This window comes from Panulirus ornatus, chromosome 28 (genome assembly GCF_036320965.1).
Source record: "Panulirus ornatus isolate Po-2019 chromosome 28, ASM3632096v1, whole genome shotgun sequence".
Classification (NCBI taxonomy): domain Eukaryota; kingdom Metazoa; phylum Arthropoda; class Malacostraca; order Decapoda; family Palinuridae; genus Panulirus; species Panulirus ornatus.
Window position 1 is genome coordinate 16,746,303 of NC_092251.1, and position 24,514 is coordinate 16,770,816.

At 41.8% G+C, this 24,514-nt stretch overlaps 1 protein-coding gene across 3 annotated transcripts in view; it reads left to right on the forward strand.

The window, feature by feature from the left end:
- The window catches only part of LOC139757868 (transmembrane protein 184C), a 229,380-nt gene that overhangs the window by 188,671 nt on the left and 16,195 nt on the right, over positions 1-24,514 (forward strand). For all 3 annotated transcript variants that reach the window (XM_071678777.1, XM_071678779.1, XM_071678778.1), the window contains exons 9-10: positions 11,217-11,391; positions 16,310-16,497. In XM_071678777.1, coding sequence (XP_071534878.1) covers positions 11,217-11,391; positions 16,310-16,497 — 363 coding nt within the window. The remainder of the gene's footprint in view (positions 1-11,216; positions 11,392-16,309; positions 16,498-24,514) is intronic.

Sequence of the window (24,514 nt, forward strand, 5' to 3'; positions counted from 1 at the left end):
ATATTCATTATATGTATGGTTCATGGTGAAGTGCCTGAGGATTGGTTGAATGCATGCATAGTGCCATTGTACAAAGGCAAAGGGGATAAAGGTGAGTGCTCAGAGTAGAGAGGTATAAGTTTGTTGAGTATTCCTGGTAAATTATATTGGAAGGTATTGATTGAGAGGGTGGAGGCATGTACACAGCACCAGATTGGGGAAGAGCAGTGTGGTTTCAGAAGTGGTAGAGGATGTGTGGATCAGGTGTTTGCTTTGAAAAATGTATGTGAGAAATACTTAGAAAAACAGATGGATTTGTATGTAGCATTTTTGGAGCTGGAGAAGGCAGCTTTGTGGAAGACATTAAGAGTATATGGTGTGGGAGGTAAGTTTCTAGAAGCAGTGAAAAGTTTTTATTGAAGATGTAAGTTATGTGTACTAGTAGGAAGAGAAGAAAGTGATCGGTTCCCAGTGAATGTCAGCTTGGGGCAGGGGTGTGTGATGTCTCCATAGTTGTTTAATTTGTTTTTGGATGAGGTTGTTAGGGAGGTAAATGCAAGAGTTTTGGAGAGAGGGGCAAGTATGCATTCTGTTTTTGATGAGAGAGCTTGGGAAATGAGTCAGTTGTTCACTAATGATACAGTGCTGATGGCTGATTCGTGTGAGAAACTGCGGAAGTTGGTGACTGAGTTTGGTAAGAAAGCTGAGAGTAAATGTGAATAAGAGCAATGTTATTAGGCTCAGTAGGGTTGAGGGACAAGTCAATTAGGAGGTAAGTTTGAATGGAGAAAAACTGGAGGAAGTGAAGTGTTTTAGATATCTGGGTGTGGATTTGGCAGTGGATGGAACCATGGAAGCAGAAGTGAGTCACAGGGTGGGGGAGGGGATGAAGGTTCTGGGAGCATTGAAGAATGTGTGCAAAGCGAGAATTTATCTCGGAGTGCAAAAAAGGGTATGTTTGAAGGTTTAGTAGTTCCAGCATAGCTATATATACTCTTAAAACCTTCCACAAAGCATCTCTATCAACCCTATCACACACCTTCTCCAGATCCATAAATGCTACATACAAATCCATCTGTTTTTCTAAGTATTTCTCACATACATTCTTCAAAGCAAACACCTGATCCACACATCCTCTACCACCTCTAAAATCATACTGCTCTTCCCCAATCTGATGCTCTGTACATGCCTTCAACCTCTCAATCAATATCCTCCCATATAATTTCCCAGTGAATGTAGGTTTGCGGCAGGGGTGTATGTCTCCATGGTTGTTTAATTTGTTTATGGATGGGGTTGTTAGGGAGGTGAATGCAAGAGTTTTGGAAAGAGGGGCAAGTATGAAGTCTGTTGTGGATGAGAGAGCTTGGGAAGTGAGTCAGTTGTTGTTTGCTGATGATACAGCGCTGGTGGCTGATTCATGTAAGAAACTGCAGAAGCTGGTGACTGAGTTTGGTAAAGTGTGTGAAAGAAGAAAGTTAAGAGTAAATGTGAATAAGAGCAAGGTTATTAGGTACAGTAGGGTTGAGGGTCAAGTCAATTGGGAGGTAAGTTTGAATGGAGAAAAACTGGAGGAAGTAAAGTGTTTTAGATATCTGGGAGTGGATCTGGCAGCGATGGAACCATGGAAGCGGAAGTGAATCATAGGGTGGGGGAGGGGGCGAAAATCCTGGGAGCCTTGAAGAATGTGTGGAAGTCGAGAACATTATCTCGGAAAGCAAAAATGGGTATGTTTGAAGGAATAGTGGTTCCAACAATGTTGTATGGTTGCGAGGTGTGGGCTATGGATAGAGTTGTGCGGAGGAGGGTGGATGTGCTGGAAATGAGATGTTTGAGGACAATTTGTGGTGTGAGGTGGTTTGATCGAGTAAGTAATGTAAGGGTAAGAGAGATGTGTGGAAATAAAAAGAGCGTGGTTGAGAGAGCGGAAGAGGGTGTTTTGAAATGGTTTGGGCACATGGAGAGAATGAGTGAGGAAAGATTGACCAAGAGGATATATGTATCGGAGGTGGAGGGAATGAGGAGAAGTGGGAGACCAAATTGGAGGTGGAAAGATGGAGTGAAAAAGATTTTGTGTGATCGGGGCCTGAACATGCAGAAGGGTGAAAGGAGGGCAAGGAATAAAGTGAATTGGATCAGTGTGGTATACCAGGGTTGACATGCTGTCAGTGGATTGAATCAGGGCATGTGAAGCATCTGGGGTAAACCATGGAAAGTTGTGTGGGGCCTGGATGTGGAAAGGGAGCTGTGGTTTCGGGCATTATTGCATGACAGCTAGAGACTGAGTGTGAACGAATGGGGCCTTTGTTGTCTTTTCCTAGTGCTACCTCGCACACATGAGGGGGGAGGGGGATGGTATTCCATGTGTGGCGAGGTGGCGATGGGAATGAATAAAGGCAGACAGTGTGAATTGTATGCATGGGTATATATGTATGTGTCTGTGTGTGTATATATATGTGTACATTGAGATGTATAGGTATGTATATTTGCGTGTTATACATTGTGTATGGGGGTGGGTTGGGCCATTTCTTTCGTCTATTTCCTTGCGCTACCTCGCAAACACGGGAGACAGCGACAAAGCAAAATAAATATAATAATAAATAATAATTTCCCAGGAATACTCAACAAACTTATACCTCTATAATTTGAACATTCACCTTTATCCCCTTTACCTTTGTACAATGGTACTATGCATGCATTCCTCCAATCCTCAGGCACTTCACCATGAACCATACATACATTGAATATCCTTCCTAACCAATCAACAACACAGTTAACCCCTTTTTTAATAAATTCCACTGCAATACCATCCAAAACCACAGCCTTGCCAGCTTTCATCTTCTGTAAAGCTTTCACTACCTCTTCTCTGTTTACCAAATCATTCTCCGTGACCCTCTCACTTCGCACACCACCTCGACCAAAACAACCTGTATCTGCCACTTTATCTCCAAACACATTCAACAAACCTTCAAAATACTCACTCCATCTCCTTCCCATTTCACCACCACTTGTTATTACCTCCCCATTAGCCTCCTTTACCTAAATTCCCATTTGTTCTCTTGTCTTATACACTTTATTTACCTTCTTCCAAAACATCTTTTTTTTTTTTTTTTTTTTTTTTTTTTTGCTGTCTCCCGCGTTTGCGAGGTAGCGCAAGGAAACAGACGAAAGAATGGCCCAACCCACCCACATACACATGTATATACATACACGTCCACACACACAAATATACGTACCTATACATCTCAACGTATACATATAAGTACACACACAGACATATACATATATGCACATGTACATAATTCATTCTGTCTGCCTTTATTCAGTCCCATTGCCACCCCACCACACATGAAATAACAACCCCCTTCCCCCTCATGTGTGTGAGGTAGCGCTAGGAAAAGAAAACAAAGGCCACATTTGTTCACACTTAGTCTCTAGCTGTCATGTAATAATGCACTAAAACCACAGCTCCCTTTTCACATCCAGACCCCACAGAACTTTCCATGGTTTACCCCAGACGCTTCACATGCCCTGGTTCAATCCATTGACAGCACGTCAACCCCAGTATACCACATCGTTCCAATTCACTCTATTCCTTGCACGCCTTTTACCCTCCTGCATGTTCAGGCCCCGATCACTCAAAATCTTTTTCACTCCATCTTTCCACCTCCAATTTGGTCTCCCACTTCTCCTCGTTCCCTACTCCTCTGACACATATATCCTCGTGGTCAATCTTTCCTCATTCATTCTCTCCATGTGACCAGACCATTTCAAAACACCCTCTTCTGGTCTCTCAACCACATCTTTTTATTACCACACATCTCTCTTACCCTATTATTACTTACTCGATCAAACCACCTCACACCACATATTGGCCTCAAACATCTCATTTCTAGCACATCCACGCTCCTCCACACAACCCTCAATAGCCCACGCCTTGCAGCCATATAACATTGTTGGAACCACTATTCCTTCAAACATACCCATTTTTGCTTTCCGAGATAATGTTCTCAACTTCCACACATTCTTCAACGCTCCCAGAACTTTCGCCCCCTCCCCCACCCTATGATTCACTTCCGCTTCCATGGTTCCATCCACTGCCAGATCCACTCCCAGATATCTAAAACACTTCACTTCCTCCAGTTTTTCTCCATTCAAACTTACCTCCCAATTGACTTGTCCCTCAACCCTACTGTACCTAATAACCTTGGTGTTATTCACATTTACTCTCAACTTTCTTCTTTCACACACTTTACAAAACTCAGTCACCAGCTTCTGCAGTTACTCACATGAATCAGCCACCAGCACTGTAGCATCAGCGAACAACAACTGACTCACTTCCCAAGCTCTCTCATCCCCAACAGACTGCATACTTGCCCCTCTTTCCAAAACTCTTGCATTCACCTCCCTAACAACCCCATCCATAAACAAATTAAACAACCATGGAGACATCACACACCCCTGCCGCAAACCTACATTCACTGAGAACTAATCTCTCTCCTCTCTTCACGTACACATGCCTTACATCCTCGATAAAAACTTTTAACTGTTCCTAACAACTTGCCTCCCACACCTTATGTTCTTAATGCCTTCCACAGATAATCTCTATCAACTCTTATCATATGCCTTCTCCAGATCCATATATGCTACATACAAATCCATTTGCTTTTCTAAGTATTTCTCACATACATTCTTCAAAGCAAACACCTGATCCACACATCCTCTACCACTTCTGAAGCCACACTGCTCTTCCCCAATCTGATGCTCTGTACTTGCCTTCACCCTCTCAATCAATACCCTCCCATATAATTTCCCAGAAATACTCAACAAACTTATACCTCTGTAATTTGAGCACTCACTCTTATCCCCTTTGCCTTTGTACAATGGCACTATGCATGCATTCCGCCAATCCTCAGGCACCCCATCATGAGTCATACATACATTAAATAACCTTACCAACCAGTCAACAATACAGTCACCCCCTTTTTTGATAAATTCCACTGCAATACCATCAAAACCCGCTGCCTTGCTGGCTTTCATCTTCCGTAGAGCTTTTACTACCTCTTCTCTGTTTATCAAATCATTTTCCCTAACCCTCTCACTTTGCACACCACCTCGACCAAAACATACTATATCTGCCACTCTATCATCAAACACATTCAACAAACCTTCAAGATACTCACTCCATCTCCTTCTCACATCACCACTACTTGTTATCACCTCCCCATTAGATCCCTTCACTGAAATAACCATTTGTTCCCTTGTCTTATGCACTTTATGTACCTCCTTCCAAAACTGGGGATAGGGGAGAAAGAACACTTCCCATGCATTCCTCACGTGTCATAGAAGGCGACTAAAGGGGATGAGAGTGGGGGGCTGGAAACCCTCCCCTCCTTGTATTTTAACTTTCTAAAAGGGGAAACAGAAGAAACATCTTTTTATTCTCCCTAAAATTTAATGATACTCTCTCACTCCAACTCTCATTTGCCCTCTTTTTCACCTCTTGCATCTTTCCATTGACCTCCTGTTGCTTTCTTTTATACATCTCCCAGTCATTTGCACTACTTCCCTGCAAAAATCATCGTCTACATGTATCTCTCTTCTCTTTCACTAACAATCTTACTTCTTCATCCCACCACTCACTACGATTTCCAATCTGTCCACCTCCCACCTTCCTCATGCCACAAGCATCTTTTGCGCAAGCCATCACTGCTTCCCTAAATACATCCCATTCCTCCCCCACTCCCCTTATGTTATTTGCTCTCAACTTTTTCCATTCTGCACTCAATCTCTCCTGGTACTTCCTCACACAAGTCTTTTTTCTAAGCTCTCTTACTCTCACCACTCTCTTCACCCCAACAGTCTCTCTTCTTTTCTGAAAACCTCTCCAAATCTTCACTTTCACCTCCACAAGATAATGATCATATGTACATTTACATATTCATACTTGCTTGCCTTCATCCGTTCTCAGCACTATCCTGCTGCATAGGAGGCAGCATCGCTGCCCCCTGCTTCAGTGAGGTAGTGCCAGGAAAAGACATAAAAGGCCACATTCATTCACACTCAGTTTCTAGCTGTCATGTGTAATGCATCGAAACCATAGCTCTCTATCCACATCCAGGTTCCACATACCTTTCCATGCTTTAGCCTGGACGTTTCACATGCCTTGGTTCAGTCCATTAACAGCACATCGTCCCTGGTATACTACATTGTTCCAATTCACTCTAATTTCTTGCACGCCTCTCACCTTCCTGTATGTTTAGGCCCCAATCACTCAGAATCTTTTTCACTCCATCCTTCACCTCCAGTTTGGTGTCCCGCTTCTTGTTCCCTCCAACTCTGACACATATATCATCTTTGTCAATCTTTCCTCACTCATTCTCTCCATATGTCCAAACCATTTCAACACACCCTCTTCTGCTCTCTCAACCACATTCTTTTTATATCCACACATCTCTCTTAGTCAGTCAAACCACTGCACACCACATATTGTCCTCAGACATTTCATTTCCATTACAACCACCCTCCTCCATACAGCCCTATCTATAGCCCATGCCTTGCAGCCATATAACATTGTTGGAACTACTATTCCCTCAAACATACCCATTTTTGCTCTCCGAGATAACGTTCTCTCTTTCTATACATTCTTCATCGCTCCCAGAATCTGTGCCTCCTTTCCCACCCTGTGACTCACTTCCACTTCCATGGTTCCATTTGTTGCTATGTCCACTCCCAGATATTTGAAAGAATTTTTCTCCATTCAAACTCACATCCCAATTAACTTTCCCCTCAACCCTACTGAACCTAATAACCTTGTTCTTATTCACACTTTCTCAACTTTCTCCTTTCACACACTTCCCCAAACTCTCTCTAAAACTCTTTCATTCACCTCCCTAACCACCGCATCCATAAACTGTTCTCTCTTCCTACTCATACACATGCCTTACATCCTTGGTAAAATCTTTTCACTGCTTCTAGCTACTTGCCTCCCACACCATGACACCCAAGACCTTCCACAAAGCATCTCTATCACCCCTATCATATGCCTTCTCCAGACCTATAAATGCTATGTACAAATCCATCTGGGGATAGGGGAGAAAGAATACTTCCCACGCATTCCTCACGTGTCGTAGAAGGCGACTAAAGGGGACAGGAGCGGGGGCCAGAAACCCTCCCCTCCTTGTATTTTAACTTTCTAAAAGGGGAAACAGAAGAAGGAGTCACGCGGGGAGTGCTCATCCTCCTCGAAGGCTCAGATTGGGGTGTCTAAATGTGTGTGGGTGTAACCAAGATGAGAAAAAAGGAGAGATAGGTAGTATGTTTGAGGAAAGGAACCTGGATGTTTTGGCTCTGAGTGAAACGAAGCTCAATGGTAAAGGAGAAGAGTGGTTTGGGAATGTCTTAGGAGTAAAGTCAGGGGTTAGTGAGAGGACAAGAGCAAGGGAAGGAGTAGCACTACTCCTGAAACAGGAGTTGTGGGAGTATGTGATAGAGTGTAAGAAAGTAAATTCTAGATTGATATGGGTGAAACTGAAAGTTGATGGAGAGAGATGGGTGATTATTGGTGCATATGCACCTGGGCATGAGAAGAAAGATCATGAGAGGCAAGTGTTTTGGGAGCAGCTGAATGAGTGTGTTAGTGGTTTTCATGCACAAGACCGGGTTGTAGTGATGGGTGACTTGAATGCAAAGGTGAGTAATGTGGCAGTTGAGGGAATAATTGGCTTACATGGGGTGTTCAGTGTTGTAAATGGAAATGGTGAAGAGCTTGTAGATTTATGTGCTGAAAAAGGACTGGTGATTGGGAATACCTGGTTTAAAAAGCGAGATATACATAAGTATACGTATGTAAGTAGGAGAGATGGCCAGAGAGCGTTATTGGATTACGTGTTAATTGATAGGCGCGCGAAAGAGAGACTTTTGGATGTTAATGTGCTGAGAGGTGAAACTGGAGGGATGTCTGATCATTATCTTGTGGAGGCGAAGGTGAAGATTTGTATGGGTTTTCAGAAAAGAAGAGAGAATGTTGGGGTGAAGAGAGTGGTGAGAGTAAGTGAGCTTGGGAAGGAGACTTGTGTGAGGAAGTACCAGGAGAGACTGAGTACAGAATGGAAAAAGGTGAGAACAAAGGAGGTAAGGGGAGTGGGGGAGGAATGGGATGTATTTAGGGAAGCAGTGATGGCTTGCGCAAAAGATGTTTGTGGCATGAGAAGCGTGGGAGGTGGGTTGATTAGAAAGGGTAGTGAGTGGTGGGATGAAGAAGTAAGATCATTAGTGAAAGAGAAGAGAGAAGGCATTTGGACAATTTTTGCAGGGAAAAAATGCAAATGAGTGGGAGATGTATAAAAGAAAGAGACAGGAGGTCAAGAGAAAGGTGCAAGAGGTGAAAAAGAGGGCAAATGAGAGTTGGGGTGAGAGAGTATCATTAAATTTTAGGGAGAATAAAAAGATGTTTTGGAAGGAGGTAAATAGAGTGCGTAAGACAAGGGAGCAAATGGGAACTTCAGTGAAGGGGGCTATTAGGGAGGTAATAACAAGAGGTGGTGATGTGAGAAGGAGATGGAGTGAGTATTTTGAAGGTTTTTTGAATGTGTTTGATGATAGAGTCATAGATATAGGGTGTTTTGGTTGAGGTGGTGTGCAAAGTGAGAGGGTTAGGGAAAATGATTTGGTAAACAAAGAAGAGGTAGTAAAAGCTGTGCGGAAGATGAAAGCCGGCAAGGCAGCAGGTTTGGATGGTATTGCAGTGGAATTTATTAAAAAAGGGGGTGACTGTATTGTTGACTGGTTGGTAAGGTTATTTAATGTATGTATGATTCATGGTGAGGTGCCTGAGGATTGGCGAAATGCTTGCATAGTGCCATTGTACAAAGGCAAAGGGGATAAGAGTGAGTGCTCAAATTACAGAGGTATAAGTATAAATTGTATGGGAGGGTATTGATTGAGAGGGTGAAGGCATGTACAGAGCATCAGATTGGGGAAGAGCAGTGTGGTTTCAGAAGTGGTAGAGGATGTGTGGATCAGGTGTTTGCTTTGAAGAATGTATGTGAGAAATACTTAGAAAAACAAATGGATTTGTATGTAGCATTTATGGATCTGGAGAAGGCATATGATAGAGTTGATAGAGATGCTCTGTGGAAGGTATTAAGAATATATGGTATGGGAGGCAAGTTGTTAGAAGCAGTGAAAAGTTTTTATCGAGGATGTAAGGCATGTGTACGTGTAGGAAGAGAGGAAAGAGATTAGTTCTCAGTGAATGTAGGTTTGCGGCAGGGGTGTGTGATGTCTCCATGGTTGTTTAATTTGTTTATGGATGGGGCTGTTAGGGAGGTGAGTGCATGACTTTTGGAAAGAGGGGCAAGTATGCAGTCTGTTGTGGATGAGAGAGCTTGGGAAGTGAGTCAGTTGTTGTTCGCTGATGATACAGCGCTGGTGGCTGATTCATGTGAGAAACTACAGAAGCTGGTGACTGAGTTTGATAAAGTGTGTGAAAGAAGAAAGTTAAGAGTAAATGTGAATAAGAGCAAGGTTATTAGGTACAGTAGGGTTGAGGGTCAAGTCAGTTGGGAGGTAAGTTTGAATGGAGAAAAACTTGAGGAAGTAAAGTGCTTTAGATATCTGGGAGTGGATCTGGCAGCGGATGGAACCATGGAAGTGGAAGTGAATCATAGGGTGGGGGAGGGGGCGAAAATTCTGGGAGCCTTAAAGAATGTGTGGAAGTTGAGAACATTATGTCGGAAAGCAAAAATGGGTTTGTTTGAAGGAATAGTGGTTCCAACAATGTTGTATAGCTACGAGGCGTGGGCCATGGATAGAGTTGTGCGCAGGAGGGTGGATGGTGCTGGAAATGAGATGTTTGAGGACAATATGTGATGTGAGATGGCTTGATCGAATAAATAATGTAAGGGAAAGAGAGATATGTGGAAATAAAAAGAATGTGGTTGAGAGAGCAGAAGAGGGTGTTTTGAAATGGTTTGGTCACATGGAGAGAATGAGTGAGGAAAGATTGACCAAGAGGATATATGTGTCAGAGGTGGAGGGAACAAGGAGAAGTGGGAGACCAAATTGGAGGTGGAAAGATGGAGTGAAAAAGATTTTGAGTGATCGGGGCCTGAACATGCAGGAGGGTGAAAGGCATGCAAGGAATAGAGTGAATTGGAATGATGTGGTATATCGGGGTCGACTTGCTGTCAATGGATTGAACCAGGGCATGTGAAGCGTCTGGGGTAAACCATGGAAAGTTGTGTGGGGCCTGGATGTGGAAAGGGAGCTGTGGTTTCGGTGCATTATTACATGACAGCTAGAGACTGAGTGTGAACGAATGTGGCCTTTGTTGTCTATTCCTAGCACTACCTCGCACACATGAGGGGTGTGGGGGTTGTTATTCCATGTGTGGCAAGATGGCGATGGGAATAAATAAAGGCAGACAGTATGAATTATGTACATATGTATATATGTATATGTCTGTGTGTGGATATATATGTGTACATTGAGATGTATAGGTATGTATATTTGCGTGTGTGGACGTGTATGTATGTACATGTGTATGTGAGTGGGTTGGGCCATTCTTTCGTCTGTTTCCTTGCGCTACCTCGCTAACGCGGGAGACAGTGGCAAAGCAAAATAAATAAATATATACAAATCCATCTATTTTTCTAAGTATATCTCTTACACAATCTTCAAAGCAAACACCTGATACGACTTCTGAAACCACACTGCTCTTCCCCAATCTCATGTTCTATACATACCTTCACCCTGTCAGTCAATACCTTCCTGTACAATTTTCCTGGAATACTCAACTAACTTACGCCTCTGTATTGTGAATGCTCACTTTTATCTCCTATGCCTTTGTACAGTGGCATTATGCATGCATTCTACCAGTCCTCAGGCACTTCACCATGATCCGTACATACATTGAATATCCTTACCAACCAATCAACAACATAGTCACCCACTTGTTAAAAAGTTCAACTGCTGAATGATGAAAAATTTAGATTTATAATGTATTTCAGTTATGCAGAGACACATATCCTGACAAACAAATTTCTGTAAAGTGAATAAGTTTGCCTGATTCCATACCCCTCAGAATTTTTTATGATATTGATTGATATCATCAGTTCTCTTTTTTTCACACTCTAATCTACAAATCTATTTTTGTTAAGTTTAATGTCAACTGCACCATTCCTAAGAAATTCTAATACTTGAAATAACATCTCTAAGTGACATTTCTCTTTTTTCAGAACTTTTTGATCTGCATTGAGATGTTTATAGCTGCAGTTGCTCATCACTATGCCTTCTCTTACAAGCCTTATGTTGATGAAGAATATGAAACAGGAAATTGCTGCCATACATTCTTACTCATTTGGGATATATCAGATGTGCGTTCTGATATCAGAGAGCATGTTTATGTTGTTAGTAAGTACACTGCAGTCTCTGTTCTGTGCAGTCTTTGAAATGATAATACTGGTTTTGAATGGTGGAAGTTGAATGGTGGAGGTGAGGTCTTCTGTATGGTGGAGGTCAAGTCTTCTGTAGATACTTAGACAGAAATATCATATTGTATATTCATGCTCCATTTTTCTTTTCTTTTTTTATTGTATACTTGTATGATTTCTCACACAGTAAGCATTACCAGGAATACTCACACAATATATATTACCAGGAACACTCACACAATAAGTATTACCAGGAACACTCACACAGTAAGTATTACCAGGAACTCTCACACAGTAAGTATTACCAGGAACACTCACACAGTATGTATTTCCAAGAACGCTTTCACGGTAAGTATTACCAGGAACACTCACACAGAAAGTAAGTATTACCAGAAGCAGACAAAGACTTTCCACATTTGCTCACATCCACTCTGTAGCTGTAGCTGTCTTGTGTATTGCACCAAAACTGGAGCCCACTATCCACAGTTAAGTCCCACAGACCTTTTCTGGTTTCTCCTAGCAACTTGATATGACCTGCCTAGTCCTATGACAGCTTGTCGCCCCCTGTATACCACATTGCTTCAGTTTATTCTATGATATGCATGCCTCACACCCTCATGTATTTTCAGACCATGATAATTTAGTGTAAGAAAGTAGATTCTAGATTCATATGGGTAGTAAGAAAGTAGATGCTAGACTCATATGGGTAAAACTGAAAGTTGATGGAGAGAGATGGATGATTATTGGTGCTTATGCACCTGGTCATCAGAAGAAAGATCATGAGAGGCTAGGTGTTTTGGGAGCGGCTGAGTGAGTGTGTTAGCAGCTTTCATGCACGTGACCAGGTTTTAGTGATGGATGATTTAAATGTAAAGGAGAGTAATGTGGCAGTAGAGGGTATAATTGATGTACATGGGTATTCATTGTTGGAAATGGTGAAGAGCTTGTGGATTTGTGTGCTAAAAAAGACTGATGATTGGGAGTACATGGTTTAAAAAGAGAGATATACATAAGTATTGGTATGCAAGTAGGAGAGATGGTTGAAAGGCATTATGGGATTATATGTTAATTGATAGGTGTGTAAAACAGACTTTTGGATGTTAATGTGTTGATAGGGGCAGCTGGAGGGATGTCTGATCACTGTCTTGTGGAGGCAAAGGTGAAGATTTGTAGAGGTTTTCAAAAAAGAGGAGAGATTGGTTGGGTGAAGAGAGTGGTGAGAGTAAGTGAGCTTGGAAAGGAGACATGTGTGAGGTTGAATCAGGAGAGATTGAGTGTAGAATGGCAAAAGGTGAGAGCAAATGACATGAGGGGAGTGAGTGAGGAATGGGATGTATTTAAGGAAGCAGTGATGGCCTGTGCAAAAGATGCATTTGGCTTGAGAAAGGTGGGAGGTGGGCTGATTAGAAAGGATAGTGAGTGGTGGCATGAAGAAGTAAAGTTGTTAGTGAAAGAAAAAAGACAGGCATTTGGATGATTGGCCATATTTGCAAGGAAGGAGTGCAAATGACTGGGAGATGTATAAAAGAAAGCAGCAGGAGATCAAGAGAAAGGTGTAATGGTTGAAAAAGAGGGCAAATAAGAGTTGGAAGGAGAGAGTATCTAAATTTTAGGGAGAATAAAAAGATGTATTGGAAGGAGGTAAATAATATGCATATGACAAGAACACAAATGGGAGTATCGGTGAAGAGGCAAGTGGGGAAGTAATAATAGGAAGTGATGAAGTGAGAAGGAGATGGAGTGAGTATTTTGAAGGATTGTTGAATGTGTTTGATGACAGAGTGGCAGATATAGAGTGTTTTGGTCGGAGTGGTGTGCGAAGTGAGAGGGTCAGGGAGAATGGTTTGGTAAACAGAGAAGAGGTAGTGAAAGCTTTGTGAAAGATGAAATCTGGCAAGGCAGTAGGTTTGGATGGTTTTGTGGTAAAATTTATTAAGAAAGGGGATTACTGTGTTGTTGACTGGTTGATAAAGATATTCAGTGTCTGTATAGATCATGGTGAAATGCATGAGGATTGGCAGAATACATGCATAGTGCCATTGTACAAAGGCCAAGGGGATAAAGGTAAGTGTTCAAACTATAGAGGCATAAGTTTGTTGAGTATTCCTGGGAAATTATATGGGAGGATATTGATTGAGAGGGTGAAGGCATGTACAGAGCATAGATTGGAGAAGAACAGTGTGGTTTCAGAAGTGGTAGAGAATGTGTACATGAGGTGTTTGCTTTGAAGACTGTGTATGAGAAATACTTAGAAAAACAGATGGATTTGCATATAGCATTTATGGATCTGGAGAAGCCATATGATAGGGTTGATAGAGATGCTTTGTGAAAGGTTTTAAGAGTATATGGTGTGGAAGGTGAGTTCCTAGAAGCAGTGAAAAGTTTTTACTGAGGATGTAACACATGTGTACGAGTAGGAAGAGAGGAGAGTGATTAGTACCCAGTGAATGTTGGTTTGTGGCAGGAGTGATCAAACCACCTCACACCACATATTATTCTCAAACATTTCATTTCCAACACATCCACCCTCCTCCTCAGAATCCTATCCATAGCCCATGCCTTGCAACCATATAATATTGTTGGAACTACTATTCATTCAAACATAACCATTTTTGCTCTCCAAGATGACGTTCTCTCCTTCCACACAGTCTTCATCGCTCCCAAAACCTCCTCCTTCCCCACCCTGTGTCTCACTTCCGCTTCCATGGTTCCATCCGCTGCCAAATCCACTCCCAGATATCTAAAACACTTCACTTCCTCCAGTTTCTCTCCATTCAAACTTATATCCCAATTAACTTGTCCCTCAACCCTACTGAACCCAGTAACCTTGCTTTTATTCACATTTTCTTTTTTTAAAGTGTAAAAAATTATTTTCATGTGAAATCTGATTTTAATCACCACCAAAAATGCCATGTTTATGCAAAGCATGACCAGCAATATTATTATGCTGAAATTTTTCTGTTTTCAGTACATTTACATTTTACTGTAATTATCATAAATCAAATGCTTATTTGTTTTCATTTATTTATTTTATTATACTTTGTTGCTGTCTCCTGCGTTAGCGATGTAGCACAAGGAAACAGACAAAAGAATGGCCCTAGCCACCCACGTATATATGTATATACATACACGTCCACACACGCACATATACATACCTATACATTTCACCATATTCATATATATACATACACAGACATATACATATATACACATGTACATAATTTATACTTGCTGCCTTTATTCATTCCTGTCGCCACCCCGCCACACATGAAATGACAACCCCCTCCTCATGCACATGCACAAGGTAGCACTAGGAAAAGACAACTAAGGCCACATTCGTTCACACTCAGTCTCTAGCCATCATGTATAATGCACCAAAACCACAGCTCCCTTTCCACATCCAGGCCCCGCAAAACTTTCCATGGTTTACCCCAGACGCTTCACATGCCCTGGTTCAATCCATTGACAGCACGTCGACCGCAGTATACCACATAGTTCCAATTCACTCTGTTCCTTGCACGCCTTTCACCCTCCTGCACATTCAGGCCTTGATCGCTCAAAACCTTTTTCACTCCATCCTTCCTCCTCCAATTTGGTCTCCCACTTCTCCTCGTTCCCTCCACCCCTGACACATATATCCTCTTTGTCAATCTTTCCTCACTCATTCTCTCCATGTGACCAAACCATTTCAGTACACCCTCTTCTGCTCTCTCAACCACACTCTTTTTATTACCACACATCTCTCTTACCCTTTCATTACTTACTCAATCAAACTACCTCACACCACATATTGTCCTCAAACATCTCAATTTTTTTATATCTCAAGTAAAACCTAGAAAATGAAATACAGTGTACTGTAACCTTTTAGTCGAAACACAGCATCATAGGTGGAAACTGAAAACCTGCAGTTGTTTGTTGTTGTTACTGTTTAACAGTTGATACAGGTATTCTGCTGATGTTACTGTGCTGTTTATTTACCCTAAACACATATTTTTCGATGTATTAATGGTACTTCATATTTCTTTTAACTTTTAAGTACTTATATGTGAATAAGTGTGATTAAATGATTGCTTATTCATAGCATATAGTGTCAGAATCAGGAAAGAAGGTGATGCCAAACAACCGCAGATTGCTCACATAGGTGGCTGAGGCTATGACATCTTAGCCCTCTGATGTTTCAGTGTTACACAAACTTTGTTTCATGCACAAAATTATTAAAAATATTGTAAAGATTACCTTCAGGCTTTTGTGTTTAGACTTGGGTCCCATCCCCAAGATATCTCATTATGTATATGCAAATATTCCAGAATCCAAGACACGTCTGTTCCCATGCATTTTGCATAAGGGATACTCAACTTGTATATGTTATTTAATTACAGCTCTCTCAGTTTTATATCTTTAAGGATTTTTTCTTTCCCATGGGGGACTGTTATTTCAGATAGATTACATTGCTTAAGGGCTACTTAATGCTGAGATGTTTGAGTTGTTTTCTTGAATTTTATCTGCATTTTGGTGTGACTGGGCTTTGCCAGCTTTTGGCTATATTACGGTGTGACTGGACTTTGCCATCTTATGGTTACAACAATAGTGAAAAATAATCTTTGTCAAGTTTGTGTCATCACCAGTGGATGAAAGGAAACAGTCTTAATGAGGAACTTCTCTCTCAAAAGAGTCCATCATTTCTCTGCTCCTGATTGGAACAGTCTTGAAGCTATAGGAGCTTCATATATTGGTTCTGGGGTTGTATGACTGATGATATTAAATCTACTTTTTGAAGACTGAGTACTCTTACTCCAATGGTTAACGGATTTATTGCAGGTGAATTTATATGTTATTATCTCAGATGGAATTAGTATTCAGTTGATATGAGCATTTAAGAAACATTTGTCATATTCTAGGTGAAGGCATGAAACGTCGTTTGACTTCACGTGGGGGTGGATGGCCTGGTGGTGCAACTGCAGCTGGAGGTACTAATGGGGGTGATGAACACACACGTCTCATCCCTCCTCATGCACACACTGGCTCCCGCAGTTCACATCAATACATGTCAACGTCAGACTCAGACTACGATATTATTATTCAGCAGGTAATTAAAGTAGTGACGATAGATGATGAATCTTTGTTGACAATAATTTTCAGTTGTCAAATTATTCAGTTTTTATGCAAAGCAGTTTCAAGATTATTTTGATATATGTACCTCTATGTATGTATATCCCTGGGATAGGGGAGAAAGAATTCTACCTCCATTTGCTCTATGTGTCTTAGAATTCTAGGTGATTATAGGGGGTGGGAGAAGGGGGCTGGAAACCCCTCCTCGTATTGTAATTTCTAAAAGAGGGAACAGGAGAAGGAGCCAAGCAGGGAATGCTCATCCTTCTTAAAGGCTCAAGTTGAGGTGTCTAAATGTGTGTGGATGTAACCATGATGAAAAGAGAGGAGAGATAGGAAGTATGTTTGAGGAAAGAAACCTTGATATCCTAGCTCTCATGAAACAAAGCTCAAGGGTAAGGGGGAAGAATAGTATGGAAATGTCATAGGAGTAAAGTCAGGGATTGATTATAGAACAAGAGCTAAGGAAGGGGTACCACTATTCCTAAAGCAAGGGCTATAGGAGTGTGTGATAGAATGTAAGGAAGTAAATTCTAGATTGATGTGGGTAAAACTGAAAGTTGATGGAGTTGGGTTATTATTAGTGCTTATGTACCTGGCCATGAGAAGGAGGATCATGAGAGGCAAGTGTTTTGGGGAAAGAGGTGATTGAATGCATAAGCAGTTTTGATGTAGGACACCACATAATAGTGATGGAAGATTTAATTGTGAATGCAAGTAATGTGGCAGTTAAGAGTATAATTGGGATGCATGGGTATTCAGTGTATGAATGGAAATGGTGAACAACTCGTGGAGTTGTGTGCCAATAATGGACTGGTAATAGGGAATACCTGGTTTGAAAAGAGATATTTTTTTTTTTTTTTTTTTTTTTTTTTTTTGCTTTGTCGCTGTCTCCCGCGTTTGTGAGGTAGCGCAAGGAAACAGACGAAAGAAATGGCCCAACCCACCCCCATACACATGTATGTACATACGTCCACACACGCAAATATACATACCTACACAGCTTTCCATGGTTTACCCCAGACGCTTCACATGCCCCGATTCAATCCACTGACAGCACGTCAACCCCGGTATACCACATCGCTCCAATTCACTCTATTCCTTGCCCTCCTTTCACCCTCCTGCATGTTCAGGCCCCGATCACACAAAATCTTTTTCACTCCATCTTTCCACCTCCAATTTGGTCTCCCTCTTCTCCTCGTTCCCTCCACCTCCGACACATATATCCTCTTTGTCAATCTTTCCTCACTCATTCTCTCCATGTGCCCAAACCATTTCAAAACACCCTCTTCTGCTCTCTCAACCACGCTCTTTTTATTTCCACACATCTCTCTTACCCTTACGTTACTTACTCGATCAAACCACCTCACACCACACATTGTCCTCAAACATCTCATTTCCAGCATATCCATCCTCCTGCGCACAACTCTATCCATAGCCCACGCCTCGCAACCATACAACATTGTTGGAACCACTATTCCTTCAAACATACCCATTTTTGCTTTCCGAGATAATGTTCTCGACCTCCACACATTCTTCAAGGCTCCCAGAATTTTCGCCCCCTCCCCACCCTATAATCCACTTCCGCTTCCATGGTTCCATCCACTGCCAGATCCACTCCCAGATATCTAAAACACTGCACTTCCTCCAGTTTTTCTCCATTCAAACTCACCTTCCAATTGACTTGACCCTCAACCCTACTGTACCTAATAACCTTGCTCTTATTCACATTTACTCTTAACTTTCTTCTTTCACACACTTTACCAAACTCAGTCACCAGCTTCTGCAGCTTCTCACATGAATCAGCCACCAGCGCTGTATCATCAGGGAACAACAACTGACTCACTTCCCAAGCTCTCTCATCCCCAACAGACTTCATACTTGCCCCTCTTTCCAAAACTCTTGCATTCACCTCCCTAACAACCCCATCCATAAACAAATTAAACAACCATGGAGACATCACACACCCCTGCCGCAAACCTACATTCACTGAGAACCAATCACTTTCCTCTCTTCCTACACGTACACATGCCTTACATCCTCGATAAAAACTTTTCACTGCTTCTAACAACTTGCCTCCCACACCATATATTCTTAATACCTTCCACAGAGCATCTCTATCAACTCTATCATATGCCTTCTCCAGATCCATAAATGCTACATACAAATCCATTTGCTTTTCTAAAAAGAGAGATATACACAAGTATACAAATGTGAGTAGGAGAAATGGTCAGCAGGTATTATTGGATAACATATGATTGATAGCCATATGAAAGAGAGATTTTTGGATGTAAATGTGCTGATAGGGGCAGCTTGTAGAGCCAAGTGTGAAGATTTGTTGAGGTTTTCGAAAAAAGGAAACAGTTTTGAGGAGGAGAGTGGTAAGAGTAAGTGAGCTTGGAAGAGGGACTTGTGTGAAGAAATACCAGGAGAGATTAAGTGCAGAATAGCAAAAGGTGAAAGTGAATGAAGCAAGGGAAGTGGGTGAGGAATGAGAGGTATTTAGGGAAACCATGATGGCATGTGCAAGAGATGCATGTGGCAAGTGAAGGATGGAAGTGGGCAAATTAGAAAGGGTAGTGAATAGTGGGATGAGAAGGTAAAATTGCTAGTGAGAGAAAAGATAGATGTTTGAATGATACTTACATGGAAGGAGTTTAAACGATTGGGTTATGTATAAAAGAAAACAGCAGGCAGCCAAGAGAAAGTTGCAGGGATTGAAAAAGAGGACAAATGAGAGTTGGGGAACATTGTTGAAGGGGGCAAAAGGGGAAGTGATAACAGGTAGTTATAAAGTGAGTAATTTGAAAGATTGTTAAAATTATTTGATGATAAGTGACATGTAGGATGTTTGGGTCATTGTATTATGCAAAGTGAGAGAGTCATAGAGAGTGGTTTGGTGAAGAAAGAAGAGGTGGTGAAAGCCTTTTATAAAATGAAATGTCAAGAGGCGGCTAGAGTGGATGGTACTGCAGTTGAATTTATTAAGTAAAGGGGTGACTGTGTTCTTGATTAGTTAGTAAGGTTTTCAGTGTATGTATGGATCATGCTGAGGTGCCTGAAGATTGGCAGAATGCATGTGTAGTGCCATTGTATACAGGTAAGGGTGATAAAAGTAAGTTTTCAAATTACAGAGGTATAAAGTTGTTGAGCATACCTGGTAAGTTGTATGGTAGGGTATTGATTGAAAAGGTGAGTACATGTACAGAGCATCAGACTGAGCAGGCATAGTGTAATTTCAGAAGTGGTAGAGAATGTATGGATTAGGTGTTTGCATTAAAGAATGATATGATGGGACTCAAAGATATTTTGTAGGAAGGTCTTAAGAATATATGTTGTGGGGTGATAGCTACTGGAAGCAGGGAGAATTTTTTATTGAGAGTGTATGACTTTTGTACAAGTAGGAAGAGAGGAGAGTGAATTGTTCCAATTGAAGTTTGATCTGTGGCAGGGGTGTGTGATGTTACCATGGTTATTCATTTTGTTCGTGGATAGGGTGGTAAGGGACGTAAATGTGAGAGCCTTGGAGAAAGGGGTGAGTATACAGTCTGTGGGGGGATGAATGGGCCTGGGAAATGAGTTAGTTGTTTTGTTGATGATACAGCACTGGTGGCAGATTCAAGTGTGAAACTGCAGAAGTTGGCAACTGAGTTTGGAAGAGTGTGCAAAAGGAGAGAGTTAAGGATAAATGTGAATAAAAGCAGTTATTAGGTTCTGCAGGGCTGAGGGACAGGTTAGTTGTGGTGTGAGTTAGAATGGAGAAAAATTGGAAGTGAAGTGGTTCAGATATATGAAAGTGGATGTGGCAGGACATGGAATCATAGAAGCATGAGTGAGTCATAGGGTAGGGGAGGGGGCAAAGGTTCTGGGAGAGCTGAAGAATGTGTAGAAAGAGAAAATGTTATCTGTAAGGGCAAAAATAGATATGTTTGAAGGAATCGTATCCCAACATTATTATATGGATGCAGGAAATGGGCCATAGATGAGGTTGTGTAGATGAGGGTGGATGTGTTAGGAATGAAATGTCTGAGGACGTTATGTAGTGAGAGTTGGTTTGATCGAGTACATAATGAAAGAGTAAGCGAGAAGTTCCATAATAAAAAGAGTGTGGCTGAGAAAGCAGAAGTGGGTGTGCTGAAATGTTGTGGACATATGAAGAGGAAAGAGTGAGGAAAGGTTGACGAAGAGAATATAGTTGCCAGAAGTGGAGGGAACAAGGAGAATAGGGAGTCCAAATTAGGGATGGAAGGATGGAGTGAAAGAGAGTTTCATCGATCGAGGCTTGAACATGCAGGAGGCTGAAAAATGTACACAGGATAGAGTGCATTGTAACAGTATGGTATACTGGGGTCAATGTGCCCTTAATGGACTGAACTAGAGCATGTGAAGTGTTCAGGGTAAACCATGGAAAGTGTGTGGGGCCTGGATGTGAATAGGAAGCTGTGGTTTTGGTGCATTACACATTATAACTTGAGAATGCGTATAAGCAGATGTGGCCTTTCTTCATCAGTTCCTAGTGCTACCTCACTAATGCAGGAAACAGCAGTTAGGTATGAAAATATTTACTTACATGTATGGGGTGTTGGCTTTATTATATGCAGTCATGATTATAGCAGGTCATTCCTTAGACACAATGATGATGGCATTTTCTTGCAGATTTCTGAATGTTTTCATGAGGATATATGTTTCCTGGTGAGGTAGTGCCAGGAAATGGACGAAGAATGGACCATCCACTCATATACACATGTATACATAAATGTCCATACATGCACATATACATACATATACATATCAACATATACATACACATATGCAGACACTACATACATAAACATGTACATATTCATACTTGCTTGCCTTCATCCATTCCTGTCGCTACCCCGCCCCACAGGAAAATAGCATCGCTATCCCCTGCTTCGGCGAGTCAGCACCAGGAATACAAACAAAAAGGCCACATTTGTTAACACTTACTCTCTATCTGTTATGTGTAATGCACCAAAACCATAGCTCCATATACTCTCTAGCTGTCATGTGTAATGCACCAAAACCACAGCTCCATATCCACATCCATGCCCCACAGATCTTTCCATGGTTTACCCCAGATGCTTCACATGCCCTGGTTCAGTCAGTTGAGAGCACATTAACCCCGGTATACCACATCGTTCCAATTCATTCTATTCCTTGCACGCCTCTCACCCTCCTGTATGTTCAGGCCCCAATCTATCAAAATCTTTTTCACTCCATCCTTCCACCTCCAACTTGGTTTACTGCTTCTCCTTGATCTCTTCACCTCTGACACATGTATCCTCTTTGTCAATCTTTATTCACTCATTTTCTCCATATGTCCAGACCATTTCAACACACCCTCTTCTGCTCTCTCAACCACACTTTTTATTACCACACATCTCTCTTACCCTTTTATTACTTACTTGATCAAACCACCTCACACCACATATTGTCCTCAAACATTTCATTTCCAATGCATCCACCCTCCTCCGTACAATATTGTCCTCAAACATTTCATTTCCAATGCATCCACCCTCCTCCGTACAACCCTATCATTGTTGGAACCACTATTCCTTCAAACATACCCATTTTTGCTCTCCATGATAAAGTTCTCCTTTCACACATTCTTCATTACTCCCAGAACCTTCACCCCCTCCCCCACTCCGTGACTCACTTTTGCTTCCATGGTTCCATCTGCTGATAAATCCACTTCCAGATATCTAAAACATTTCACTTCCTCCAATTTTTCTCCATTCAAACTTACATCCCAGTCAACTTGTCCCTCAACCCTACTGAACCTAGTAACCTTGCTCTAATTCACATTTACTCTCAACTTTCTCCTTTCACACACTTTTCCAAACTCGCTCACCAACTTCTGCAGTTTCTTACGCAAATCAGCCACTAGAGCTGTATCATCAGCAAACAACTGACTCACTTCCCAGGCCCTCTCATCCACAACATACTGCATACTTGCCCCTCTCTCCAAAGCTCTTGCATTTACCTCCCTTACCACCCCATCCATAAACAAATTAAACAACCATGGGAACATCACACCCCATTGCCACAAACTGACATTTACTAGGAACCAATTACTCTCTCTTCCTACTCGTCCACATGCCTTACATCCTAGGTAGAAACTTTTCTGCTTCTGGCAACTGACCTACCACACCATATATTCTTACATATGACAGTAATGTGGTATACCGGGGTCGACGTGCTGTCAGTGGATTGAACCAGGGCATGTGAAGCGTCTGGGGTAAACCATGGAAAGTTCTGTGGGGCCTAGATATGTAAAGGGAGCTATGGTTTCGGTGCATTATTACATGACAGCTAGAGACTGAGTATGAACGAATGGGGCCTTTGTTGTCTTTTCCTAGTGCTACCTCGCACACATGAGGGGGGGAGGGGGTTGTTATTTCATGTGTGGCAAGGTGGCGATGGGAATGAATTAAGGCAGACAGTATGAATTATGTACATGTGTATATATGTATATGTCTGTGTGTGTATATATATATGTATACGTTGAGATGTATAGGTATGTATATCTGCGTGTGTGGACGTGTATGTATATACATGTGTATGTGGGTGGGTTGGGCCCTTCTTTCGTCTGTTTCCTTGCGCTACCTCGCTAATGCGGGAGACAGCGACAAAGCAAAATAAGATAAAAAATGACAGTAAGACTTTTCAAAAGAATATAATGTACCTTAGATAGAAACCTGAACATATAATGGATAACTGAAACAATTATTGGGAATTAGGGGATTAGCGGATGGAACCATGGAAGCGGAAGTGGATCATAGGGTGGGGGAGGGGGCGAAAATCCTGGGGGCCTTGAAGAATGTGTGGAAGTCGAGAACATTATCTCGGAAAGCAAAAATGGGTATGTTTGAAGGAATAGTGGTTCCAACAATGTTGTATGGTTGCGAGGCGTGGGCTATGGATAGAGTTGTGCGCAGGAGGATGGATGTGCTGGAAATGAGATGTTTGAGGACAATGTGTGGTGTGAGGTGGTTTGATCGAGTGAGTAACGTAAGGGTAAGAGAGATGTGTGGAAATAAAAGGAGCGTGGTTGAGAGAGCAGAAGAGGGTGTTTTGAAGTGGTTTGGGCACATGGAGAGGATGAGTGAGGAAAGATTGACCAAGAGGATATATGTGTCGGAGGTGGAGCGAACAAGGAGAAGAGGGAGACCAAATTGGAGGTGGAAAGATGGAGTGAAAAAGATTTTGTGTGATCGGGGCCTGAACATGCAGGAGGGTGAAAGGAGGGCAAGGAATAGAGTGAATTGGAGCGATGTGGTATACCGGGGTTGACGTGCTGTCAGTGGATTGAATCAAGGCATGTGAAGCGTCTGGGGTAAACCATGGAAAGCTGTGTAGGTATGTATATTTGCGTATGTGGACGTATGTATATACATGTGTATGGGAGGGGGTTGGGCCATTTCTTTCGTCTGTTTCCTTGCGCTACCTCGCAAACGCGGGAGACAGCGACAAAGTATAATAAAAAAAAAATAATAATTGTAACAAGTATTCCTAGGAAACTGTATGGGAATTTATTGATTGAGAGGGTGACAGCATGGTCAGAGCATCAGATTGGGGAGGAGCAGTGTAGTTTCAGAAGTTGTAGAGGATGTGTGGATCAGTTGTTTACTTTGAAGAATGTGTGTGAGAAGTACTTAAAAAAACAGATGGATTTGTATGTAGCATTTATGGATCTGGAAAAGGCATATGATAGGGTTTGTGGAAGGTTCTAAGAGTATATGGTGTGGAAGGTAAGCTGCTAGAAGCAGTGAAAAGATTTTATCAAGGATGTAAGGCATGTGTATGAATAAGAAGAGAGGAGAGTGATTGGTTCCCAGTGAAGGTCGGTCTGCAGCAGGGGTGTGTGATGTCCCCATAGTTGTTTATATTGTTTATGGATGGGGTGGTTAGGGAGGTAAATGCAAGAGTTTTGGAGAGACGGGTGAGTATGCAGTCTGTTGGGGATGAGA